The 23379-nt window shown below is 40.7% G+C and overlaps 1 protein-coding gene across 1 annotated transcript in view; it reads right to left on the bottom strand.

Moving 5' to 3' along the window:
- Window positions 1-545: 545 nt before the first annotated feature.
- Window positions 546-23379, bottom strand: part of dcdc2c (doublecortin domain containing 2C) — a 90346-nt gene continuing 67512 nt past the window's right edge. Inside the window, 2 exon segments of the mRNA XM_075448640.1 lie at window positions 546-603; window positions 764-849. Of these exon segments, the coding sequence (XP_075304755.1) occupies window positions 546-603; window positions 764-849 (144 nt within the window).

Here is a 23379-nt window from a genome sequence, read left to right as displayed (position 1 = left end):
TGACATTCAGACATGCTGTCATTTCAGAGCCTGACAGAGCCATTTAATTCCTTTTCTCATTAAAATATTAACTACGATTGATAATAACTGGTTATCAAATTCTTGTATAAGCTCATATATTTCAACTTTGTGTAATGCATCTTCCTCTGTTCCATACAATTGTCGTATTTCCATGATGTGAGCTGCCTGAGGCAGAGCCTGTGCCTGTTTAACACATTGACTCCGCAGGGTCATGGGTGTGTTGGCTAACGCTCAGCTTCCTAACAGCCTTTTCAAATCATTAAGTAATGAAGTGAGTGCCATTCAAATATAAATGCATCCACAAGCCAGAATCCTTTCATGTTTCAAACCATAAATACTCTTGGATTTTACTCAGAGCCAATATACCTATCAAAGCCATTTCTAACATCTGTTATCCTTCTAAATAAGTGTAGGACACTGGGCCAATTGTTGTCGCTGCACACCAAAGTGTTCACTAATGCATGGGATACAAGGCATTTATGCTTACTTTTTCTTAATTTGTTAATTGATTATTGCCTAATCTGTCAAAGATCCTGGCTCAGAGCCTTGTGACTCACAGTACTGTGATTGTGTTTGAAGCAGCTACAAACACAGGCACAGAGACACACAAACAAACACACAGCGAGATAAGCAAACCCCCAGATGTAAGTCTCCTGATACTTCCTGATTATTGTGAGCACAGTCACCACTGACCTTGGCACACATATCGGTAGCCAGCTCCTTCCCACTTCATCCATCTCACTCTCCCTCCCTCTCTCTGGAGTGGCCCCTGGCCTGCAGCTTATTGGGGGGCCTGGAGCCAGCTTCCCATCTCAGACAGGCCTTAATCTGGGAGGCAAATGATAAGGCTGAGGTTTACAGGAGGGGCTTTACACACTCACCAAAATTTGCATTTAAAGGCCCTCAAGTAATCTTTAGGCTTATTTAAATCTCAGCAAGACACTAGCAGGAGTGATGGAGAAAGAAAATTCTGCAGATCCACCTCCAGTGCCTCTTTCCCATGGTACACGAAATCCCTACCATAAATGAGCGAGGATGTGGATTGCTTTGGCATTCTCACAGCAGCCGGTCTCTGTATTATCAATGCCATTTAATTGACTGAGAATTATTTTTGCTCTGTGCATCCAAATAATACCGCCATGTGGGACAAAAGCTTCAACCATCACTGTAAGCCATTTATGAAAAAGTCCATTTTTGCCAGAAAAATACAAGGCAACTCGCACACAGTTGGCTGCACAAGAATGGAGTTTTGCTTGCTTGTTTTAAACGAGCAGATTTGACTAAGCAGTTTTTCATTGGCTTTTTGTCTGTGAGATTATAAAAAAATATGAAAGAGGCATCTGCATGTGTTTCAAGCCCCCACAAAGAATTGCTGTTGTATGGGCACCTCAGCAAGGCATTATTGTCACGCAGGTTCTTTATTTTCGTCTTATCATTTTAAAGCCTCCCACAAACTTAGTGTTGCTTCACTGTTAAGTTCATCAGCAGTCAGAATTATTCATTCGATGAAAAACCAGAAATGGGAAACACAATAATGAAAACACCAAAGAGTGGCTGGCATGCTGCTGGGATATATTTCGTCCCAGTTTTTGTTTAAGTGTACACATTTCTACCAGATACTCCAGCTTGGGAAGGCACTGTTTTGCTGTCAGCATATTCACTTGTTTGCCAGCATTACGTCCCACAGTATGTATACCTTACCAGCACAATACTTCTGCTCAGCCAATTCACGTCAGCGTCAGGGGGTTAATTTCCGAGTGGGACTGTATGGTGCATCTTACACATCCAGAAGGGATTTGAAAGATTAATCCTCACCTTTCCAACTGAATATATGTAATTTGGTTTGACAAACTCCAGCCCTCTAGGGACATTTTCTTCATTAATACTTGACAATGTGCCTTGCATCTCAGGCCCGAGGAGATGTAGTGGTGTGACGGACGAGAGCATTAAAGTGACCCAGATTCAATCTTTCTTTCTCTACTTGCAAGCTTTTAACATTCAGTATTGTACCTGTGATACAAAATTCAGTCGAGAAAGCAACACAGACTAGTGTTAACGGCCATTACAACAGGCCACAAAGACGAGACACAATCTGATGAGCCTCAGACAATAAAATCCACTGAAAGATTCAAGACGGCAGAGGGGCAGAGACCTCAGGAGAATCTGTGCAATAACCTTTCGCATGCTATTGACATTATGGTAGTGTGCAATATTTGTCTAATACAAGTTAATTTGGTCAGTGTAGGAAGTCATTTCATTCTTAAAGGTGTGTTTTATTTTTAAAGAAATCAGTGATCAGTCCCATCTAATTCTCATTCCAGCAAGCTGCTATTGTTGCAATGTCTTCAAATTAGCTGTCCAATAATTGTCCTCAGAGGACAAAATCCAACTAAATTGAAATGCAGATGCAGACTGTATTCTTTGTTCAGCTCTGTAGCCTCAACAAGTCGATTGAGAAGAACAAGGACTTCTACAGCCAGCTGCAGTTTATGATGGAGAAGTTTTGAGTCTGTCTGTATGAATAAAGACTCTCCTGAGAGTCCACTGTATGATTTAGAGGAACATCACATCGAAGACTTGACCACCATCAACGAAAACCTAAACTTTTTACCGAGGTAGGTAGCTTCTATACCCACTGCACCATGTTCAGGGTTACAGGAGCATATCCTAGCTGTCACTGGACAAGAGGTGGGTACACCCTTGACAGGTTGCCAATCCATCAAAGAGCTAACACAGAGACAAATGAGACAAGCAACCATGCTGTCACCTCTCATACCTACTGTCAGCTTAGAATCACCTATTAACCTTACAAGCATGATATTTCAACTCTGGGAGGAAACCGGAGAACATGTAAACTCTACAAAGGCCAAGAGCCAATCCAGGAAAAATTCTCCCAGGGAGGCGACAGTGGTAACTTCTAGTACAAAATACCTTTGTACATGTATCACCTTAAAAGGAATAGTTTGAAATTTTGGGAGTTTTTTGTTTTTTTTCCTTTCAACAACCAACAGTGTCACGGTGACAGTTGCAGCAAAGTGACCCAGGACAAGGCTATCAGAGGAGGTGAAGATAAAGAGATAAAGTGTATGAGGAAGATAATATCAAATTGGATTTCACTTCTGGAGAGAATTCCAAGAAAAAAAGAAAAACAAGATGACAGAGGGATGAAGACTTTAACGTTTGTTGTTGCTATTGGTAAGTAATAAGCGATTAGCTCTTTTGCTCTGTGTTTTGTCACATTTGATTTGCCCTGTTCTGTCAGTAAAGTCGCTGATGTGCAGGTTTCTAGTCATGACAAGATTACGATCATCCATTCGGTCTGCGTAAGCTGTATATTAGAGGAGAATGAAGCGGTGGTTGATTCCTATAATAAAACAAATTGAATATGTTTATACACTGCAGACATTTACTTTAGTGTTGGAACAGCTGCGTGTTCATCTGCGTTATGCTATTCATCAGAGAATAAAACGTAACCTTATCATTTCCTCTCAGTCTTGTTTCAGATTAACATGAAAACATCAATTATTCACATGTAAACATGTTTGGTCAATTCTTACAAATTTCACATCAAAAACTTGAAAGTTTTCAGCCTTTCAAAAGGTTGTTTGCGAGCTTACATTATATTACGCTAACTTATAATCATGTTGCATATGTGTTCATTTCATATCATAATATCATATTTCATAGTGGTGTTACTTCCTACAACTGCAGGGGGAGCCAAAGAGCAAAAAATTAATTTAAAAATATTAATTAAAAAAAAAATAAAAGCAATTTCTAAAAAAATAAAAAATAAAAAATTGTCAGATGCTCTAATGATGTTTCAACACAAAAAAGCCCAAGAGAAAGAAGCTCATCTGTTGAACCCTTTATTTGGCATTGTTGCCATATATATTAGCAAAATCTTAATTCAAAAGCTTTTTAAAGTGCACGCATGTGGATTATGTAACATAATGTAACATAATCCACAGGGCAACAATAAGCAACAATTTCTCCTTACTCCCAATCAGGGTGCTAACCTCACTGGCAGGAAGATGTAGCTTGTTTACAAAACTGGAGAGATAGATGTTGTCAAACTTTTATTCAAAAAGTTAGTAAGAGAACAGCCAAACAAAAGCCAATCACATCAATAGCAAATGTCAAATTTTTCATCAGTTAAAAAGATAAAGATAACTCTCAGAGTCACTGGCTTCCTAATTCTTTTAAGTTCAGTCTAAAGGTTCAACTAAAGGGTTAAACTAAAACTACAAAACATACAGATTTAAAAAAAAAAAAAAGAAAAAAGAAATATCAAATCACATGAAAATTATTATCCCAATATCATATTCAACATTCTGTCTGATTTTCTTTTTATGCATAACCCTCATCACATTCTGAAGACAGGTCAAGTCAAGCTCATGCATATAAAAGCTGTTGCCCTGGGCAAAGATTTAAGCAGCCCGCATGAGTCTTGAGACTTGGTGTAGCAAACAAAAAACACCCCTGCTGCCATTCCGAAATATGAGGAGGAAAGAGATTTGGACAAAAGCCCATCGCCGAACCTAACCGCTAGCTCAGCTTTCCAGTCACACTATGGAGACCCTGTTCATTCTTCCATACCACAGCTACTTCCTGCTCGGTCTAAACAATGCAGACTCCATTTGGCTGTAATGGCTGACTGCTTGACATAACCCTTGTCAGTGAGAGCTGAGATAGGTGACACTTGACAGATGTGTAATTGCTGGAAAAGCTCACCGACAGGTGGATGAGCTTAAAAACACCTGATATGCCTCTAAGGCTGTTGACGCAGGGGATTACACCTATAAGCAGCACAGCTCCACAGGGTGTTGTTGCTTTTTTTAACTGAGCACTTCAGTTCAGGGAGAAAAAACTGTTTAGGTAATATATTCCAAGTGAAATTGGTTTGATTTGCCTGTGCCCCAGATATAAGCTAAGCATGTCAGCAGAAAAGGTGAAGTCCGCTTCAACAACTCTCACTTAACAGGGGGAGATGTATATTCCCCATGAGGTAAGGTATGGTTTGGAAATCATTTGAGCAGCCTTGTGAAGCCTGTGCAGAGGCGTGATGGCTTTCCCTCTCAGGTCAGCTCAGGTGAGCCTGGTACCAAAAGCTGGTGATAACACCCCACCCGTATAAAAGACAGGAAGTAAGATAAACGCTCACTGCTTGATTAGGAGTGGGCTGCCATGTGGGAGGTGGTGCAGTCATAAGGGTGGAACAGTTGGATGTGGATGGGGGTGTGTTTGTGTGGAGGTTGGTGTTTTATGTGTGTGAGTGCAATGCAAATCAATGATCTCCTTCAGTGCAGAGCAGAACAGCACAATACCAGCACACCTGTCCATCATTCAGCATCTCCTGTTCCACCTCTTCAAGCTGGGTGAAAAAATAAAATAAAATCACTTTAGCTCACAGTCAAGGGGCTGGAAGCAGGGGAGGGGAGCAAAGGAGGTGTGCTTAGAGGCCCAGACATTCACTTTTCTTTTTCCTTGCTGGGAGGACCATGTTATTAGAACTGCAGTTACTGAATTGGGAGGAGGGAGATGGATGCTTTTGGATGTGACCTCAATTGCACTGGCACACTATCTCAGCCAAAGTCTCATTTCACCAAGAAAGACGAGGAGAGAAAAGAGAAATTGACAATATCTTTTGTACTATTATGCACAGACAGCGTATAGAGATATAGAGATGATATAGGGGGTGGTAGCTCTCACTGCACCCAAGAAGCTCTGCTCAGTTCATTGGGGGTATTTTCCCTTATAACTGGGGTAGCTTTCATCTTGCCTGCCAAAAGGCGCAGCAGCAAAGAAGAGCACCAAAAGCGAGCTATCACTTCCCCTATTTCCTGGCCCCAGACAAAGGCATCCAGGCAGGCAGCCTGCTGAAGATGATGTGTTTCTGATCAAAGAGCCTGGAGTTGTCAGCAGCCGAGGCTAGCGCAGCAACCTGATTGCTCCTGGATAGATTTGTCCCTTTGATCAGAGCAGACTCTGACTGCAGGCACTGTTTATGCAAAGAAAAGATGCCAGAGAGAAATCCAACCAGTGGCATGTGGAAACAGGCTGGGGGAAGGACTTTAGCTTCAGGGTATGTCGGCTCACACAATAATACAGGGTGATATCTGTTATAATTACCGCTAATGAGATAACACTGCAAGAAGACTTCTCCACAACTTGTTGCTTTGATGCTTTGCGCTGACAGCAAGAAACTTCCCCTCGTTTTATACCCCTGATAAGCTGATAAAATTCTGTGTCTAATTACAACTACATACATGAGATATTTGAGCGAGATAATGTAATGTATGAGAACAACCTGTATTTTTACAAAGTGATCAGTTAGCCACGCTGTGCAAACAGCTTATCCATCATTTAAACAACCGCCAGCTATGAATTTATGCAGACTTGAAATTATTTTGTCATAACATATTGATGTAAATTCAAATGGTTGAGATTAGTTATAGAAATGCAACAGAGGCTACATGAAATGCGTTCGGTTTGTGGAATGGAACCTATAAATCCAATTGTGATGGTCTTTTTGTACCCAGTACATGGTTTCAAACTCTACAACGTCAGAAAACACTTGAATTTGAAGGGTGCGGTGGCACGTAAGACGCAACATGAAACAACAAGAGACTAAAGCTGCAAGACTTCACATGTCCAAGAGGGTCATCTCAGTTCACTGCATGTTGTACAGGCAAACAGAGAGATGAACAGGCTCAACGTTTGAAAGGCTTCACTGGAACAAGAAAAGTGTGAAATCAGGATTGTTTACGTTCTTTAAAACTACCCTGACAAAAATCTACATAAATACATATTTTATCACCGCTGTCAAAATATTTAAAAGATAAAAAGACAGAAAAGTAAAAACATAGCATTAACTTGTTTTTGTCTTCACTCTGCATATTCATTAAGTTCAGGTCATAGCTTTCAGGGACATCAGCCTTTTCAGTTTTTCTCTCTTCTCTGTCATGTTAAACATTGAAAATGTAGAGCTCAGCACGCCTCCTGCAGAGAAACGTCAAAGTCAAGGTTAATTTATGGATGCAAAATACATTTCTCTTATTAATTTTTCTCTATTTTGTCGTGTGGGTGACAGGCGCTATTTAAAGGGGTTCCAGGCACAGGTGTACATACAGTTCAAGTCAGTGGAAAAAGAGAACTGGGTAGTTATGTAAGCTGTGATTAACATATCCGACGGCTGTATTTGGGTCAAACAGTGATGGGTAATTCAGGTCATTTCTGACAGCTGATGAAAACAGAAATCATCATGGCGAGCGGTGGGTGTAATTATGTATTTATGAGTGGAAGAGGGCCTTGGGGGTAGCAAGCAGAGGAGATGAGCATATACAGAGAAGTGCCCGAGCACTGCCTTGCTACTGTAGTGACAGCTCATTTCCCTGTGTGGATGTTTTTCTCAGCTCTGCACTGAGCTTTTGTTGGTCCCACCAGCTTACTGTACCTACCAGCAAAACCTTTTATGTACTGTACAGAAGGGTTAAGTGTTGTATTATTGAGGGATGAATCTTCTGCTGAGACCTGGGCCAAGGAGAAAGAAGGCATGTCTGGCCCAAAGGGCCCTCCCTGGCAGAGTGTTTGTGTTGTGAGAAACACTGCTGGGGTGTAGACAAACTTAAAGATGCATTAAAGATTGGGACTTTCCATGTTCGAATATGGATAACGTTATCAAACAATTAATCGATTATTCACTAAAGCATGACGTCACTTGTCCCCGCTCAGAGCCATCGACATGGTTTTGCCTTCACCATCACCCCCACACAAATTAAGGTCAAAACATACAACATATCTTTCACAATCATATTCACTATGCGTTTGGTGATTTCGTTCGCTCGCTTATCATCACACATCCTTCTAGCTAGTGTAGCCTGAATGGTTGGCTGCCCTCCACTTGAGCTGGCTTCGCCGGAATTAACGTTCGGATGTACATTTTTCAGATGATATATTAGTTTAGATGTTGCACTATGGTAGGTAAACAGGGCGTCACAATAATTACATTGGACTTTATCGTCTTTTCTAGAGAAATGGTCCCACACTGCACTTCTCCTAGCCCGCTTCATCAGATTATAGTTGTTCTCATAATGCGCGCGACTAGAACGATTATTTATTAAGCTTAGAATTTTAGTCGAATAAATTCTTATAAACAAATAATCGATCATCGATTATTCATTACCAACCCTAATGCAGAGGGTTTACCTCAAGAAGAAAGCCATGTTGAACATTAAAATAGTGCGAGAGCGATAGAACAGAGATCAATTTGTACAAAAATGATTGGGCCATGAGTATTCTTTTTCTTTTTGTATACTATTCCAAATAATACTTCATAACCTGTCGAACACGGTAAAGGCAATGTTAAAATGTGTTTTTACACCCCTACTTTTAAACTGGGTCCCCCGGCTTTTTTTTTTTAAATTAGATCCAATGACAATGTTGAATAGCCACATTGGTCCACAGCTGAAAATGTAGCATTTTAATGTTGAAATATTTCTAAATGTTATCAGGTTGAGGCTCTCTACATGACATATCGACAAATGACATGCTGAAGGAGTTAGAAAAGTACGAAAGTACAGGTTACACATTTTAATTCTCCTCAGTCGGGAACATTGTCATGTGACATAGACGCTGCCCTATATAAAACAAGTGCCTAGTGATGCGTCGTCATTTGAGAGTTCTTAATCCTGGATTATGGAACAACTACATTCTAGTCGCGTGGACAAATTAATCTTCTTCAGGAGAGACTTTGCTTGTTTATTGATGATGTTACTGCTAATAGCAGCGGGATCAATTTTGAAGAGTAGAATTATACTTCACAGAGGAATCCTCAGTACAGCTAGATAGACAATGACCCCAAATATAATGTAAAAACAAATCAAGAGCTTATTTAGACAATGAAATCAAGCAAACTAAAGGCAAAAAGGCCAACAAGCAAGCACCAAAAGCGGGTGGTTGCAATGAAGGCCTGTTTAAGCATCTCAAGGGAGGAAACTCACCATTTGGTGATGTTCAGCAGTCACTGACGGCAATGGATTTTCAGCTAATATTATTCTAACAATGTAATCATTTTTGCTCGGTCAATTACTTTTAAGCTTGTGGAAATGAAAGAATATGCAACAGCTCAAGTTTTTCTTAAACCTCCTCAATTAAATGATAAAAAATAAAAAAATAAATTACATATTGTTTGACCCATTTCAAATCCACAGTGGTGCAGAACAGATGTGTAACTGCGCAAATATGCAGAAAACTGACATCATACATACATGTTTATCTTGTTTTTATTCTCTTCCTCTGTATGCTAAATGCAAAATCTAAACAAAACATAAAGTGAATCAGCTTTAATATATGTTATATTTAGGTTAAAAAAAAAAAAAACAAGTTAATCCTTAACTCTTTTCTAGTATTCTAAGACACAGGTCCCTTGAAAGGATAGACACAGCAGAACAGGGGAAGAAGGTAAAAGCAGCATGCAAATATCCCAGGAGTTAAATCAAAGCCATTTTCAAATCAAACCCTTTGCAAGACTCCGTCAATCCAAGGTGACATTTGTGATATGGGCAACACTTTCAATCTATGGTTGCCTACTCCATTGGCCGTGTAAAGTTTAATGAGCACCTTTTGTGGAGTGATATGAATAATGTATACATTACAGAGCTTTAAAGAGCCTATGGTGCATCTGTCTCCAGTACGGACTGAAACCACCAAAAGAACCAATGAAAATGCAAAAGCCTCAGGGTAAAGAAGGAACAGAGATAGAAAAAGTGAAAAGTTGAGGGCATACACATTCATTTGAATGCATCAATGTGCCACTTTCAATGCAGAACAGAAGTGATCAGCACAAGCGCAGAGCATGGTCTTCTCAACCCCCACTTATCTCTCGTCTGTTATTCACGCGTCAACCTGCTCTTCACATCAAGAAGTGAAACACACAGTGACATGGACGGCAGCGAGAAGGGTTTTCTTAGAAATTCTGGAGAGTTCAGCAGGTGATGGGAGGAAAACACAAGTACGGATAAAGCAGACATCCCTGTTCCTGGAGTTCAGCAGATACCATTGATCTGTGTTCCAGAGGGAGGTGGAGATGCATTGTGATTCAAAATCTCTCCTCTGTAAATCTAAAAAATTAATTTAAAGAAAAAAAAAAAAAAAGAAAGAGATTGCAACCGAGGTAAGAAAATGAATTGTCTTAGGAACAAATTAACATGAAATGAAGTCGATCTCTTTATTCATGGCAAGAATAAAATTAGTTGTTTTTTTTTAAATAACATGCACTTTTAAAGCCATTGTTATTCTTACTCAAAAGGAAATAACCTTATAGAGCATTACATGTGACTCTGCCTGTCAGCCTTGCTCCATCCTCTTCACATCCAGGCTGCTCTGCCTCTAACTGGCCCTCACCAACAAAATTAAAAATCTCCTGCATGCTGACTGCAGCTCCTCCAACCCCCACCAATCCAACATTCAAAAGATTGGTGGGCCTCTATCTTCTCAGGGATCTGCTCCCTGTTGAATAAGCAATAGAGCGTTCCCACTTCACTTGTCCACGCCAGGCTGGCCTGAGCGACCCTTCGCTCCCTTACCCCCCATCAACCCCTCCTCGAACCCCCGTTTCCATCTCCACAGATTGGCCCCCACCCCTCCCCTTCCCCCTCTTAGTCGACATGGACACACAAAAGAAGGCCCCGGCTTAGTGGCCTTGTGATGGATGCATTTTCATAGGCCAATCTCTGTTATCTTGGAGAAACAGGTCTTGGACTCCATTCTCTCAGGGCTTTACAGTTTTCTCTCTGCCACTCACCCCACCCACCCCTACTTTCTGATTTTTCACATCCTCCCTCCATCCTTCTGTCCGCTTTCACCATTTTCCGCAGGTTACTCATTAATACTCGTATGCATCGATGCTAACCCTGTGACCCTTAGCTTGAAAGCCTGGCTCTCCCATATCGAGCATCCAAGTTTTGTCACCGTATTCTCACTCAGGCACAAAGTGTGGAGGCCTGGACCGCCCCAAGGTCAAGGACTGGTTGAAATCATGCCCCAAAACAATAGGAGGCCCTTCCTTTCTGCATCCCCATGGATGCCCCCTGGGTTTGTCCCTCTTCAGATTGATTGGCTATGCAGCAACATCTCTGAGTCAATCAATCTAATTAATTTAATGCAGATGCGCCAAACCTGGAAATTTATCCACGGAGTCCAATTTCTCCAAGAAATAGAAAATCTCACTTGTAATGGTTTTATCAATCTCAATTCAAGCTACAAATAGGTATTGTTTGTTTTGATTTTTTCTTATTTAAATGTTGCACTTCGTTATCTTTAAAACTGTTCTTAAGGAAAATTGGATACAACTCAGTTCCCTAGAATGTTTAATGAATTTACCACATTTCTGTTTCAGAGCAATCCGTACATTCATTTATAAATTATGGAAAAAGAAAGGTGCCATTTACATGCAAAGCCTGTGACAGAAGACCTCCTTTTCATATCAGGCTATTCATATTGTGACAATGCATTGTTATACCATTGTGGTGCAATGAAATCATTATCAGAGGACTGAACTTCATGGCTTCAATCTTACAATGTATCAACCTTGATTCAACCCCAAATGGGAATTGAAGTGTTAAAAAAAAAAAAAATTCCTCTACAATAAGCTACTTCATTTTCTGCTCACTCTGCAGTTCTAGCTTCCTCATTTCCCAGCTGTGGAGTTTCGGTAGGCCTTGATGTATCGTATATCTTTCTGTTTTTCCTGCGTGGCTCTTTTTTGGCCTTAGGTCAGGGGGTGAAATAAAGCAGACCCCATTTTGAAGCTGACAGGGTCTCCAAAGTCTGAACCTGAGGGCAGTTTCCCCAGCCCCGGCCTGACAGAGGCTGCGTCCGACAAAGGCGCAGTTTGTTACAAGCTCCTGAGGAAGAAGAAAAAAAAAACACAACAGGGAGGGTTATTTGGTGTTCCTTTGACCCTTTAAGCCCCCTGAGATGAAAAGGCTTTCAATTTTTACCGAGGAGGACCACTTCAGCACAGAACACCAGTATGGGTTTCAAAGCTCAGCAGAAATTTTAATCAGAGACAAATGACTGTATATTGTGAGGTGCACAGTGCACCACTGCAATAGTTTAAAGGGCCAAAGGGGAGAAAATAGTGCAGCATTACATGGGTCAGATATGGTATAGCATCTCTAAAGGCACTGATAGAACCTTGCACGGACACTGTAAGGAGATGAACCAATTGACAAAATTGGCAGCTTGATCGGACCATGACTTTTCACATCTTCATTTTTGTTTTGTTATTTTTTAATCAAGGCTAAGGAAGAAACCGTGGAAGCCTCTAGCTCCAAGAACCATCCCTGTACTCAGACCAATCTAGGCTTGTACCTCCGGAGCTAGCAGCTTTCGTGACAAGTCATCTTTCAGTCAGCTCAGCTAAAATCGTAATCACCAGGTCAAAAAAACAACAGAAAATCTGAACTGGCCAAAGAAACTATATTATACGTATGGTTTATCATTGGCTTTATAAATCCTGAAAATTCATTGCAAGAATATAGTGAATGTTATTAGTTGTGAAAGGCTGAGGAAGAAAAAGGATGATGGGCTTGCATGTGGCTTCCATCTTCCAGTAAGTCATGCATGCTGAGAGCAAATATTAAAACAACAATGCTGCTTAAAGCAGCATTTTGCCTAATAAAAATATATCTATCATTTACAACACACAGGGTACGAGAGAGAGCCCAAGAGTGTGCTGTGCCTCATGCCATTTACCAAACATTTTATCAAATTTTACAAAGCCTTCTTAATATTTAAAGCCTCGGTCATGCAGCCTAATGGTCCAGGGCAGGAATAAGCTATTCAGGGGTCAATTGTTTTATTAAGATTAATGAGAGGGAGCAAAAGGGTACATCATATCTGTACAGCGTTCCCTCTTTCTTTGAGCACCAGTGAGGCATATTAAAAGCAGTGAGTAAGGTTTGCCACTTAGCTTATCTATGTAAGTGGCTTATGGATGTATTTGTCCGGAACACTCAAGGTACATTTTTTCATCAGTTCATTTTTCATCAACTGATGAACTTACTTAGCCTGCAGAATATATCAAAGACAACTTCAGTTCTTCAGTCACATGGACATTTAAGTATGCTAGATTGGCATAAAAGGAAGAAAAAGTTCCATTTCTTTGTCTCTTTTTGCATTATTTACTGTAGATTCATCTACGTGTACAGGAACTAGAAAATTATCAACATCTGCACCAAATATTTGAGAGTTTAATTGTTGTTTGACTTTTCTGTTAAATTAGAAATAAAAGAGCATTTTTTTTCCCATTAATTTCCATCAATCTTTAACACCAATACTGCTCAGACCTGATCCCATCGAAGATCATTTGTTTCATGCAAGCACTGATTTGTCTCCTGAGTCAGATGCCATAATAGAAAATCGTTCACACAATGACAATTCAATTGCGAGCCAGAAAATAAAGCTCTGAGTGGGGGCTGCTGATGACCAACTGCCATCAACCCAGCACCTCAAACTGCCATGACTCTGATGAACACAGTGCATTCGTTGTCAGAAAATGCCCATCCTGATGCATGAGAAAGAGCATCAGATGGAACTGGAAAGTGGGTGGTGACAACAAAGAGCGAGTAGGCATTCGCCTTCGCAGGCGATTACACTCCATCAACCGTAACCCCCAAACACCACTGATGTCATTGTTGTAATTGCTTTGACACTATGAAGCTGGCACTAATCTGGTTTGGACATAGACCTATACTCTAGTGAAAGCTGGGACACGATGGTTATGTCCATCAGTACATCTGTCTCTGCATCTGTTTGAAAAGCCCAAACTTTTCATGTCAGAAGTTTAGTACTTTTTCAAAAAGACTTAATTTTCTCTTATGTAAAAATCAGCTATAAAAATCTCTCAGTCAAAATCCAGAATTTAGCAGCGAAGGGATGCCTGCCGTCTGCTTGACTGGCTCTCTGATCTATAAAGATGTGAAGCTGAAAATGTTTCCGACTGAAGCAGAATGACGGGACTTAGTGCGAGAACAGTTTTAATCTGTGCCACAAAGTGTAGCAATTATACCTGGGTTGGACTCAAATACACAGTTTACACACTATTTGTGCATTTCATGGCTAACCCACATCTTTTCTTTTGTTTGTTTTTTTGCTTGAGGGAATAACTTAAAATAGTTTAAGTGAGATGTAGACTGGGAATCTGATTCGTGCTTTTAAGGTAGGTTTAAACTTCATATTAGTCAGAGAGCAGGTTAAGAAAGGTTAAGAAAACAAAGATGTCACATGACAGCAAGTCCAGAGGGGTCCTTTCATTTCCACTGGACTGTCTCCTTTCCTCCAGGCATATCATAACGTGAACAATGTTTTAGAGGGCCATCTTCAACCACCCTCTTTGCAACATGAAAGCCTTTCATGTGTGTGTGTGTTTCTCTTAAATCCAGCCTTCTATCATCTCCAGCACGCCTGCATGCACCTTGACACTCTGACAAGCTGGGAACAAGTCAGTATTGTGGTTGACCCGGGAGGCCAGGCAAGGAGATTTTACGTGAGAGAGAAGGTAGACAGGAGAGGTAAAGTGCAGTGGACTAAAATGCCCCAAGACAACCTTTAGCTTTGGTCAACATCTGCAGGCCATTGGGGTCGGAAGACAAAAATGGTGTAAATGCCCACGTTAACTCAACCCTTGGCAGTTCAGACCACAGTAGTGCTTAACAGGGCAGACTTGGTTTCCTTACGCAAAATTGTGGATAAAGGTTTGCAACATTTCACTTCAATTCATTTGACAGATGTAACAGTTACTGTGTAAGTCAGTCTTAAATTTTACTTGCATCCATTGCCCTTATTATGCATACCATCGGGTTACTAATAATATTTGTATTTCCATACTGTAACCTGTCTTCTCACTGGGATACAATGTGGTAAAAGATGATTGGAATCATTTAGTTGCGGTCTCATCCAAAATGATTCGCAATGTTTTCTGATGTTCTTTTAATGCAAATATTCTCAATACAAATGTACTTACTCAACCAGCCAAAACGACCCTTTAAAAAAGGCATCATTGTGGGTAATGTGGTTTTGAGATAGATGTTCTGGAAAGTACGATGCAGCTGAAGTATATGTCCAGACAGAGATGGTTGAATTGCTCATAAACAGACATTAAGTGTTCAGATGGGTGAGGGTTTTGTTTGAACATGTTGTTCACCATGTTGAGTGAGAAAGATGGGAAAATAAACACCCTATTCATGTAACGTTATGACTCTGAAACCAAGAAAACACAAGGATGGATGTTAGAAAAAACTGAGACATATGGTTCCAACTGCTGTGTTATTGTGAGATGCTGGGAAGGGGAAATATTGGTATTAACGTGTGTGGTTACAATCACCAACAAGGTATGGAATGCTGGAGACTTTTTCAAAATTGAAGTCAAACTTAAAGCGTTCTGCATCAACACGCAATCACAGTATGTTTGCAATTGGTAGCTTTAGTTTTCAATGGAACAATGACTAAAAACATCCCTGACAACTATGTACTTTAAGTCTTTACACATTTTTGTTGATCACAAAATTCAACAAGTGTTATTGCACAATTTAGATGTATTCCACAGTGTAGAAAATGGAAAAAATAAAGATGAGCCTATGCATGGGAAAATTTTGAGTGTACTGTAGAAATAAACATGAATAAATGCTCCTGTCATACTTGCAACTTACTGCATCAGCTACAAACCAACGAAATACTCCTCATACCCAATAATGTACCGGATGGTTGTCCATTATTTTTTTTTAAAATGTGCAGTTGATATCAAATCCATTTTAATTCAATCGTATATCTTAAACTAAATAGCAGCATTTCACAGTTCCAATTTTCAAAAAGCTATTTTAACATGAAAAGTGTTTTCAAGTCTTACGCTTTCAAGTCTAAAATATTTGCAACTCACGGGTGAGAGTTTTCAAAAATTTTATTTGTCTGGTAAAAATGATTTCAGTAACATATTTTAGAAACATAAACAAAAAAAGCAACACTTATAGATCAGAATTCTGAGACAAAGCATAAAGCATGTCCAAGGCCAGCCCTTTTTGCAGTTTACTACACGTCTGGCTTTGGAAACATTAGTAAGACAAAAAACTAAACTCTGGGATAATATGTAAATGATCAATATTTCTAATTGTAGAGAGGGATCATTGCCATAATTATGTTGACTCTCTAATGAGTCCACCTGTTGGCATCATGCAGAAAACAATTTTCCACTTGACGAAACATAGCGTATGTAAACTCTTGTGAAATGTAAAACCAATGGAAGGTCTGCCATGCTCTGTCAGCTGCACCCTACAATTATGCAGCATCCAGTGATAACTTGAATACCAATCTGCCAAAAGAGCGCCTTTGCGTTATATTCCAGGAAAGCTACACACCACATCATTAAAAACCTAACATCAATTTCTATCACGATTGAAATCTGAAATTCAAGCTCAAAATTAGATATTGAATCTAAAGTAGCCGATGTTACATTTATTTATTATCCATATGTTTGGAAGACTATATGAAATATAAAAAGCTGTGAAGTGAGATACTTGTGAAGCCAGTGTGGGGGCATCAGTTCCAGGAAAAAAAAGAAAATATACAGCATTGCACATCTACTACAATCCTCCTACTCACTTCAAAGACATGTCCTGAAATTCAGGAGGACGGTTATTGATCCATTCCCTCAATGAATTGGGAATTGATAACTGGACACTCCAGAATGCACTTTTATGGAGTTTTTTTTCCCACTTTGAAGCACTCCACCTTTCCGAGACGTTTTATTCTACACAAGAGTCTCTTTAATGTTTAAAACCAACAGTGCTCCTTGGTTTCATCAGCTTTTGGAAGCCTATAGCTTCACTTTATTCTCACAATGCTACCAGGGAATCCTTGTTGTAAATGTGAATGTAAATTAATGTTGGGCATGAGAAAGGGCACCTTCCCTTCATTTCGGATGAAGCTGAACAGGTTCCAGGGCAGGATCGGGTCAGGTGTGTTGAAAGGAGAACCCTGGCCTCTCCGTCTCCTCCCTTTATTGTCCTTCACTCCCTGCCAAACCATCATTCTCAGAATCCCAGAGGGGCCTCTCTAACCCTCAACATCTGTCCCACTTTACCACTCTGATGGTGGAGAGCCGGCTAGTATGACAGGCACACTGCAGCTCTGTGCAGGATTGAGAAACTGCTTCCAGACATCTCAAAGTGCTGTCATCTGAAATTTTGGGCATTTACTTCTTCAATTTATTTGTCTGCAATTCACTTCAACTAATCACAGGTGTGTCTGCACTCTTACCAAGAATATTTATATGGACAAAAACACATGACTAAAGGCCAAACTGTCTCCATCTTAAGTATATTTTCAATTACCAATGTTGTTTCAAGTCTGTGTCACTACCTGTCAAGCACTGCTTTTTGTCTTTTCTCAGCCGGTAGAAAACAAACTTCAGATCAACTGAGATAACATGTCTTCCCCCTGTTGAGTGAATTACCTAAAGAGACACAAAAGGAAATACCCCGTGTAGACAAGTAACACTGGGGTGCCATGTAAGACATAAAGTCATGGAAGTCAAAAACAGGATGCTGTATATTTTGTGAAGGATGTTTGGGGCAGCTAGAACATTGCAATAGCATGCAAGTGTTCCCTTTAGGAAAAAATACCTCTCCCCATATAAGGCAGTGATAAAGTATAGGTTTCTGGTGTCTGGCAAGAATGGTATATCTGCCCTCTAACTAGACAAGGGGGAGCAGTATAGGGAAAGAAGAAGAGAAAGATAAAAGCACCAAGGTTAGTAGAGACAGACAGGAAAATAGAATGTGGGAGAGAAATAGAGGGAAACCAAACCACTGGCTGTGCAGTTAGTGGCTCTGGGGTGATTGCATGAGGGACAGGAGGGAGCTGCATTTACAATGTAGCTGTGGAATAAAAAGCAGCTTTGGCTTGTCAGTTTCTTGACTAGCGTCATGAACCGGGAGATGCCCATGAGTGCACGTTCTACTTCAACGCAGTTCAATACCTGCCATTCTCACCCCTCTCGTATCCAAAGCGAGGAATATGCAAATACATGCACACAGACACACACACACGCACGGGGTCCCTGTGGTGTGTTTGTGTCTCTGTTTGTGAGCATTTGTTCCGAATCAGACACCTGGCATCTTTTGGGAGAGCAGACTTCACCAATGAGACCCCCTGGACTGTCATATGTCTGGATGCAGACCAATACTCATCATGCCAAACTGATCAAAAGCAATGGAAAGTAGGAACCTTGAACTCAACAGTCCAATATGCATCCCTGTTGCTTATTAAAGTCCCACACAAAAATCACTGCATGTAACCATATGAATATGCCTCTGCTGATCAAATATTCCAGAAAGCAAATTTCCTCTTGCTTCCAGTTTGAATTTAAATTCACTGCAGGTTAAATTGGACCCTCTCCAGACTGCTGTTATACCCCATAGTAGGTATAATCAATGTAATTACAATAACACACAGGTGTTCCACACTCCACACCACTGAACATAGAACACGTCAGTGACTGCGGGTGAAGCAAACCACACAGGAAAAAAGAATAAAAAAGGAAAAACAAAACTAATCCAAATCAACTGTCAGTCCGACCATTTCATCAAAACTAAGTAAGTGCGCAAACAAATGGCAGCTGTTGTCATCCAGTGCTTAACATGGACATTTTATACTGTTCACGTTGCTTTGCTTCCACTTTTCAATTATGATAATCTAAAGCTGCTAGAGGGAATTACAGAGCAGAGGTTTTTTTTTTTTGGTTTCTTTTTTAACATCCACATCAGAGAAAAAGAGAGGGGAAGTCTTGAAAGTTTATACATTGTACGTAATGCATGTTAACTTTTATTATAATGTTACCTATCAGATCAGAGACATTTGAAGATGCATAAAGTCACGCTAAAAGCTCCCCATCTGCATCCTCCAAATCTCATCTGGTTAAAAAGAAAAAGGAAAAAAAAGGGAGAAAGCAAGGGAGGGGAGGGTCAAAGAGGAGAGAGCGCAAGAGAAGAAAGACGACGCAATTACCAAGAGTGTAGTCTGAGGGATCAACTTCACTTCAAAGACGCTGGGCCCCGCGTCCCATGCTCCACACAGCCCCAAGTACCAGTGTTGTGAGAGTAGGTAAACATGAGCAGATCACAAGACTGTTAATAGCAGCCAGATCTGAAGAGGTCTCCACCTTGTGCCTTCCTGCCTACCTCTTAGATTCTCAGACAAGCCCTTGCCTGGAAGGAATAGACTCATCCTGCACTCTCAGATACTTAGAGTGTGTGCATTTATGTGTGTGTATGAGCTAAAAAGCATTATCCCAACAGCCTCTTTTTTTTTCCATATAATTGAACAACAAAAGCCTAAAATTCTGTGCTGGACCCTTTTAAATCCTCAGCAGGCTAAACCAACAGCTGCCAATCAAACTGCTGAAATATGTGAATGCAAATGTGTCAAAGTATATGATAAAATGGTAGTACAACAAACTGTTGTCGCTCTTATTGCTTCACGTGCAGCAGTCGTGGGTTACAGTGCATCCACATGTGTGCGTTTTGCTGGTACATTATTACAATGCCAAACTTGCAGCCAAGATTTATATTATTCCAGCATGCAGCCAACTTGGTGATTGGATTTTCATTCATTTTCTTTTGACAACACAAAAAAAACAACAAAAACAAAACATACTCTGTCTGCCACATTCCCTCCTAAAACACGCTGCTCCAATCCGGCAAATGTCAACTGTATGTGAAGTGCATTTAACGCCCACTAATCTGTCATCGCTGGATAAATACGATAACGATAGCAGTGAATCCCAGGAGTTATCACAGTCCTGACGGCTAAACAGGATTAAGAGCTTGGCATTATGCAATGTAAAGAGTGCGAAGCAATATTTGCGGACAGGACAGCGTTGAGCAGCTCTAAGAAAATTCAGCACACCAGCATTCACAACCACAAACCGGTATTTTTTTTCTTCATTTCCGTGCACAAATGTGGCATAATCCCCAGAGAGGCTACTTTCAATCACGCAGCCAGGGTTCAAACCCTTATGTCAGGACACAATCACCTCAGTGAAGCGTCACAGATCAAGACAGCCAGTCCCACATCAGCTTATGGTAAGGTGGTGGTGGAGATGGGGGGCTCTATGCTGTATCTGACCCAGCGTTCTGACCTCCCCAGAGGGGTGTAACAAAAAGAGACTTTCCCTTGGGGGATCAATAAAGACTCACATTAACGTACATGATGTATATCAAAGTAAATCTAGGATCAGCATGTCTTCTGCATTGCTAATTGTGTCTCAGTGCAGCGTCTGAGGCTGTGTTTGAACGCACAGAGAGCTCTGCTTTTACAGACTAAGATTTGGAGGAAATCAACTGGAAAGGCTGACATCTGTTGGTTGGGATTTGTAACTGCAGCTGGATCTTGGTGGACCATCGAGCAGACAGATGTGACGTTACTGCACTGAAGTATGAAACAGATCAGACCTGGTGCCCCAAAAGAACAGAGCAGAAAACATTTAAAGTGGCACAAGGGACAAAACTTCCAATTCACGAACTGAGATGAAAAGATGCCTCCAGGCTAACTTTACAACTGAAGCGGAATCACCCCGAGTGCTTTTAGTGTGCCTTTCTCCTCAGATGTCATTTGTTAAGAGAGTACGCCCCTTTCATGCTTGTGTGAAACTTAATTCCCCGCTCTGTCCTTGAGCACTAAACTCTCACCCTCCCTGGCAGCTTAGAGTGACCCCTCCGTTCAAAAAAGAAAAGGAAAAGAAGTTACCCTCTCCTCTTTGACTCCTACCACACCAGGTGTTACTTTTCCTCTCTGATTTATCACACAGTTTAGATAAGGGTAAACAAATGGTCATCACAGTTATAACTGCAAACACTGCTTTTCCGTCTAGCTTATCACAGGTCACAGAAAACAAAGTTAGCCAATTGTGCAAGGAGAGGAGGGGGAGTAAGGCAAGGAGGGGGAAGAAAAATGACCCAAAAAAAGGCAGCTTTTTCTCCGAGTCGTCAAATCGGCCAGAGCATAAACACACCCAGCGTCCTTCTGCACACAAACACACACACATATATAACCCTGAGCCCTGACCTGTAGGAATGTGTTCTCTTTGGAGGGCGATTTGCTGGCCAGCCTCTTAGCTTCTCCAACACAGAAACCTCATTGTGATAAAGCCCAGTCAATGTTTGCTGACACACGTTATCTCCAGTCCCCTCTCTCTCTGGACCTCCGGTTGCATCGAACTGCCACAGCTCTTTACCACAATTTAGGGGGCCATTTGTTTTTCAAGGAGCTGTTTACACAATGGCCACCTACCATAGAGGGGACAGAGGGGGTGTCGTCTGAAATATAAATCACAACCGGTTTTTATCTGACACAGGTCTGCCTTTTGGTTTTTTTGACTTTCGGATCTTTTTTGCATTCCTTATCACGGGATGCGACGATAAGAGTAAACAAGAAGAGGTTTTGTCAGCAGCTGCCAATGTATGTAACTACGAGAAAAGAGGGGGAAAAGCGCTTATCTTATGTTTGGGTGCATGCATGTGCATGTTGAGGAGGGGAGGTGATGAAAGAGAATATTCCTCAAGGGGGATCAATAGTTGTTATTCAGACCTGCATGGGTTCCTCCATACGAAGCACTGACACTGTCCTAAGAGTCTGCCAGCTATATTGATTTTAATTTATTTTTAACTTAGTGATGGATATGGGACGTGTCATGAGAGAGAGGCATTGGTCAAATAATTACCAACATTTATTCATTAATTGGAAGGCAAAAGAGATGGAACACTCAATATTCATTAAGGCCTGCAAAGACTTTCTAAATGTGCAGTCTGACACAAGGATGTCAGAGAAATATGTCGATCACCTAATCACACAATGCAAATTTGTCCCTGTGAAGCACAGTGGCCACCACACACCGATACATCAAACATTTAAGTATTCTAGATTGAAAAGGTACAGGTTTATAACAGAGATTTGTTATATTTAATGAAAATAAGAAAACACATTCTTGTTATACTGATCGTTCTTTTACCACTTCTATCTAAAAGGGTTTGTTTTAGTCTCTTTAAGGCTTTAAAAAGAGTCCAGTTTGATTGGTCAAAAATGGCTTCGAGTAATAAACTGGCCACTATGAAGCCACTGTGCGACTGCGTTGCAGGGTGGTGGAGAAGCAGATGACACATTTCTGGCAGATGAGGAGAGAATTACACCCTTTGGTGAGAACTTTGTAACTGTAGACATCACACAAGCACCTTATCAAAAGTAGCACTGAGCAGAAGCAGGACTCTTAAATACGTATCAGAGGTGATGCTTTTGTGAAAAGCAACCCATTTGATGAAATTCAATCAAAACAAATTAGCTGCAATTAAAAAGTGTGACCGCAGTAAATCACATTGACTGAGCGAGTGAAAAGTGATCACATGATAATGATCTGTATTATAACCTTGGAAGTTCCAGGCCCCTACAGAATATGAATCAGGCTATTCAGCATATGGAAGGCGGGACGACTGCTGCCGCAACAGAATCAGCATTCTTGTCATACATATGCTGTATAACTATATCATCGAAACCCTTGTAACCTGCAATAATTCGCTTGATTAGCTCAGTGAGTGCAAGTTCCTTTGGTGTGCATGAAGTCAAACTGACCAAAGTGGTCTACGGGTTCTTGCAGACAGGCCCCCGTGGTTATTGAGCACAATCACAACACTAATTATCCTGCATGCAAGCTACTGCAGGGCTTTGCCCTTTGAGAGAAGCAATCAAACAGCTGACGAAAGGCTGAATAATCATGTCACACTGAGTGTGCTGGGCATAGTGAGTGTATGTTTGCACCTATGTGGGAGATACTGAATACAGTGCAGTTCCAACTTTAGCAAAGCATTCATAATTTGAAACCTTGCGAGTTAAAAAAGTGTCACCTTCTCTTTTATACAAATTCTCTTATGAAATTGAGCAAATTCACTATTTTCTTGAATTCATGTTTGTTTTGTGATTCAGACAAGAGAAAAATCCAAGTCTGTGACCTCCATGAGCTCTCATCCCGCCTTGTTTTGCATCACAAGCAATGTCACAGCCTCTGTTTCTCACCCTGCGCTCGGCCAAGGTCATGGTTAAGTTATGATTACAGTATGATGCACTCAGCGAAGACACGCAATAAAGAGATCTCTGTTGAGCCATAAAACTGTCAAAGTGTGTCACAAAATGTCGAAGCTTCCTCCCACTCTCCTCTCCAAGCAATCATCGCCTCAACTTAGCCTAAGCTGAAATTGTGTCAGAGGAATATGTGCTGAAAGACAGCAAAACTACATTGATTTTAATATGCACTGG

Source organism: Odontesthes bonariensis, chromosome 17, assembly GCF_027942865.1.
Source record: "Odontesthes bonariensis isolate fOdoBon6 chromosome 17, fOdoBon6.hap1, whole genome shotgun sequence".
NCBI classification, from domain to species: Eukaryota; Metazoa; Chordata; class Actinopteri; order Atheriniformes; family Atherinopsidae; genus Odontesthes; species Odontesthes bonariensis.
This window is presented reverse-complemented; position numbering and strand designations above follow the sequence as displayed.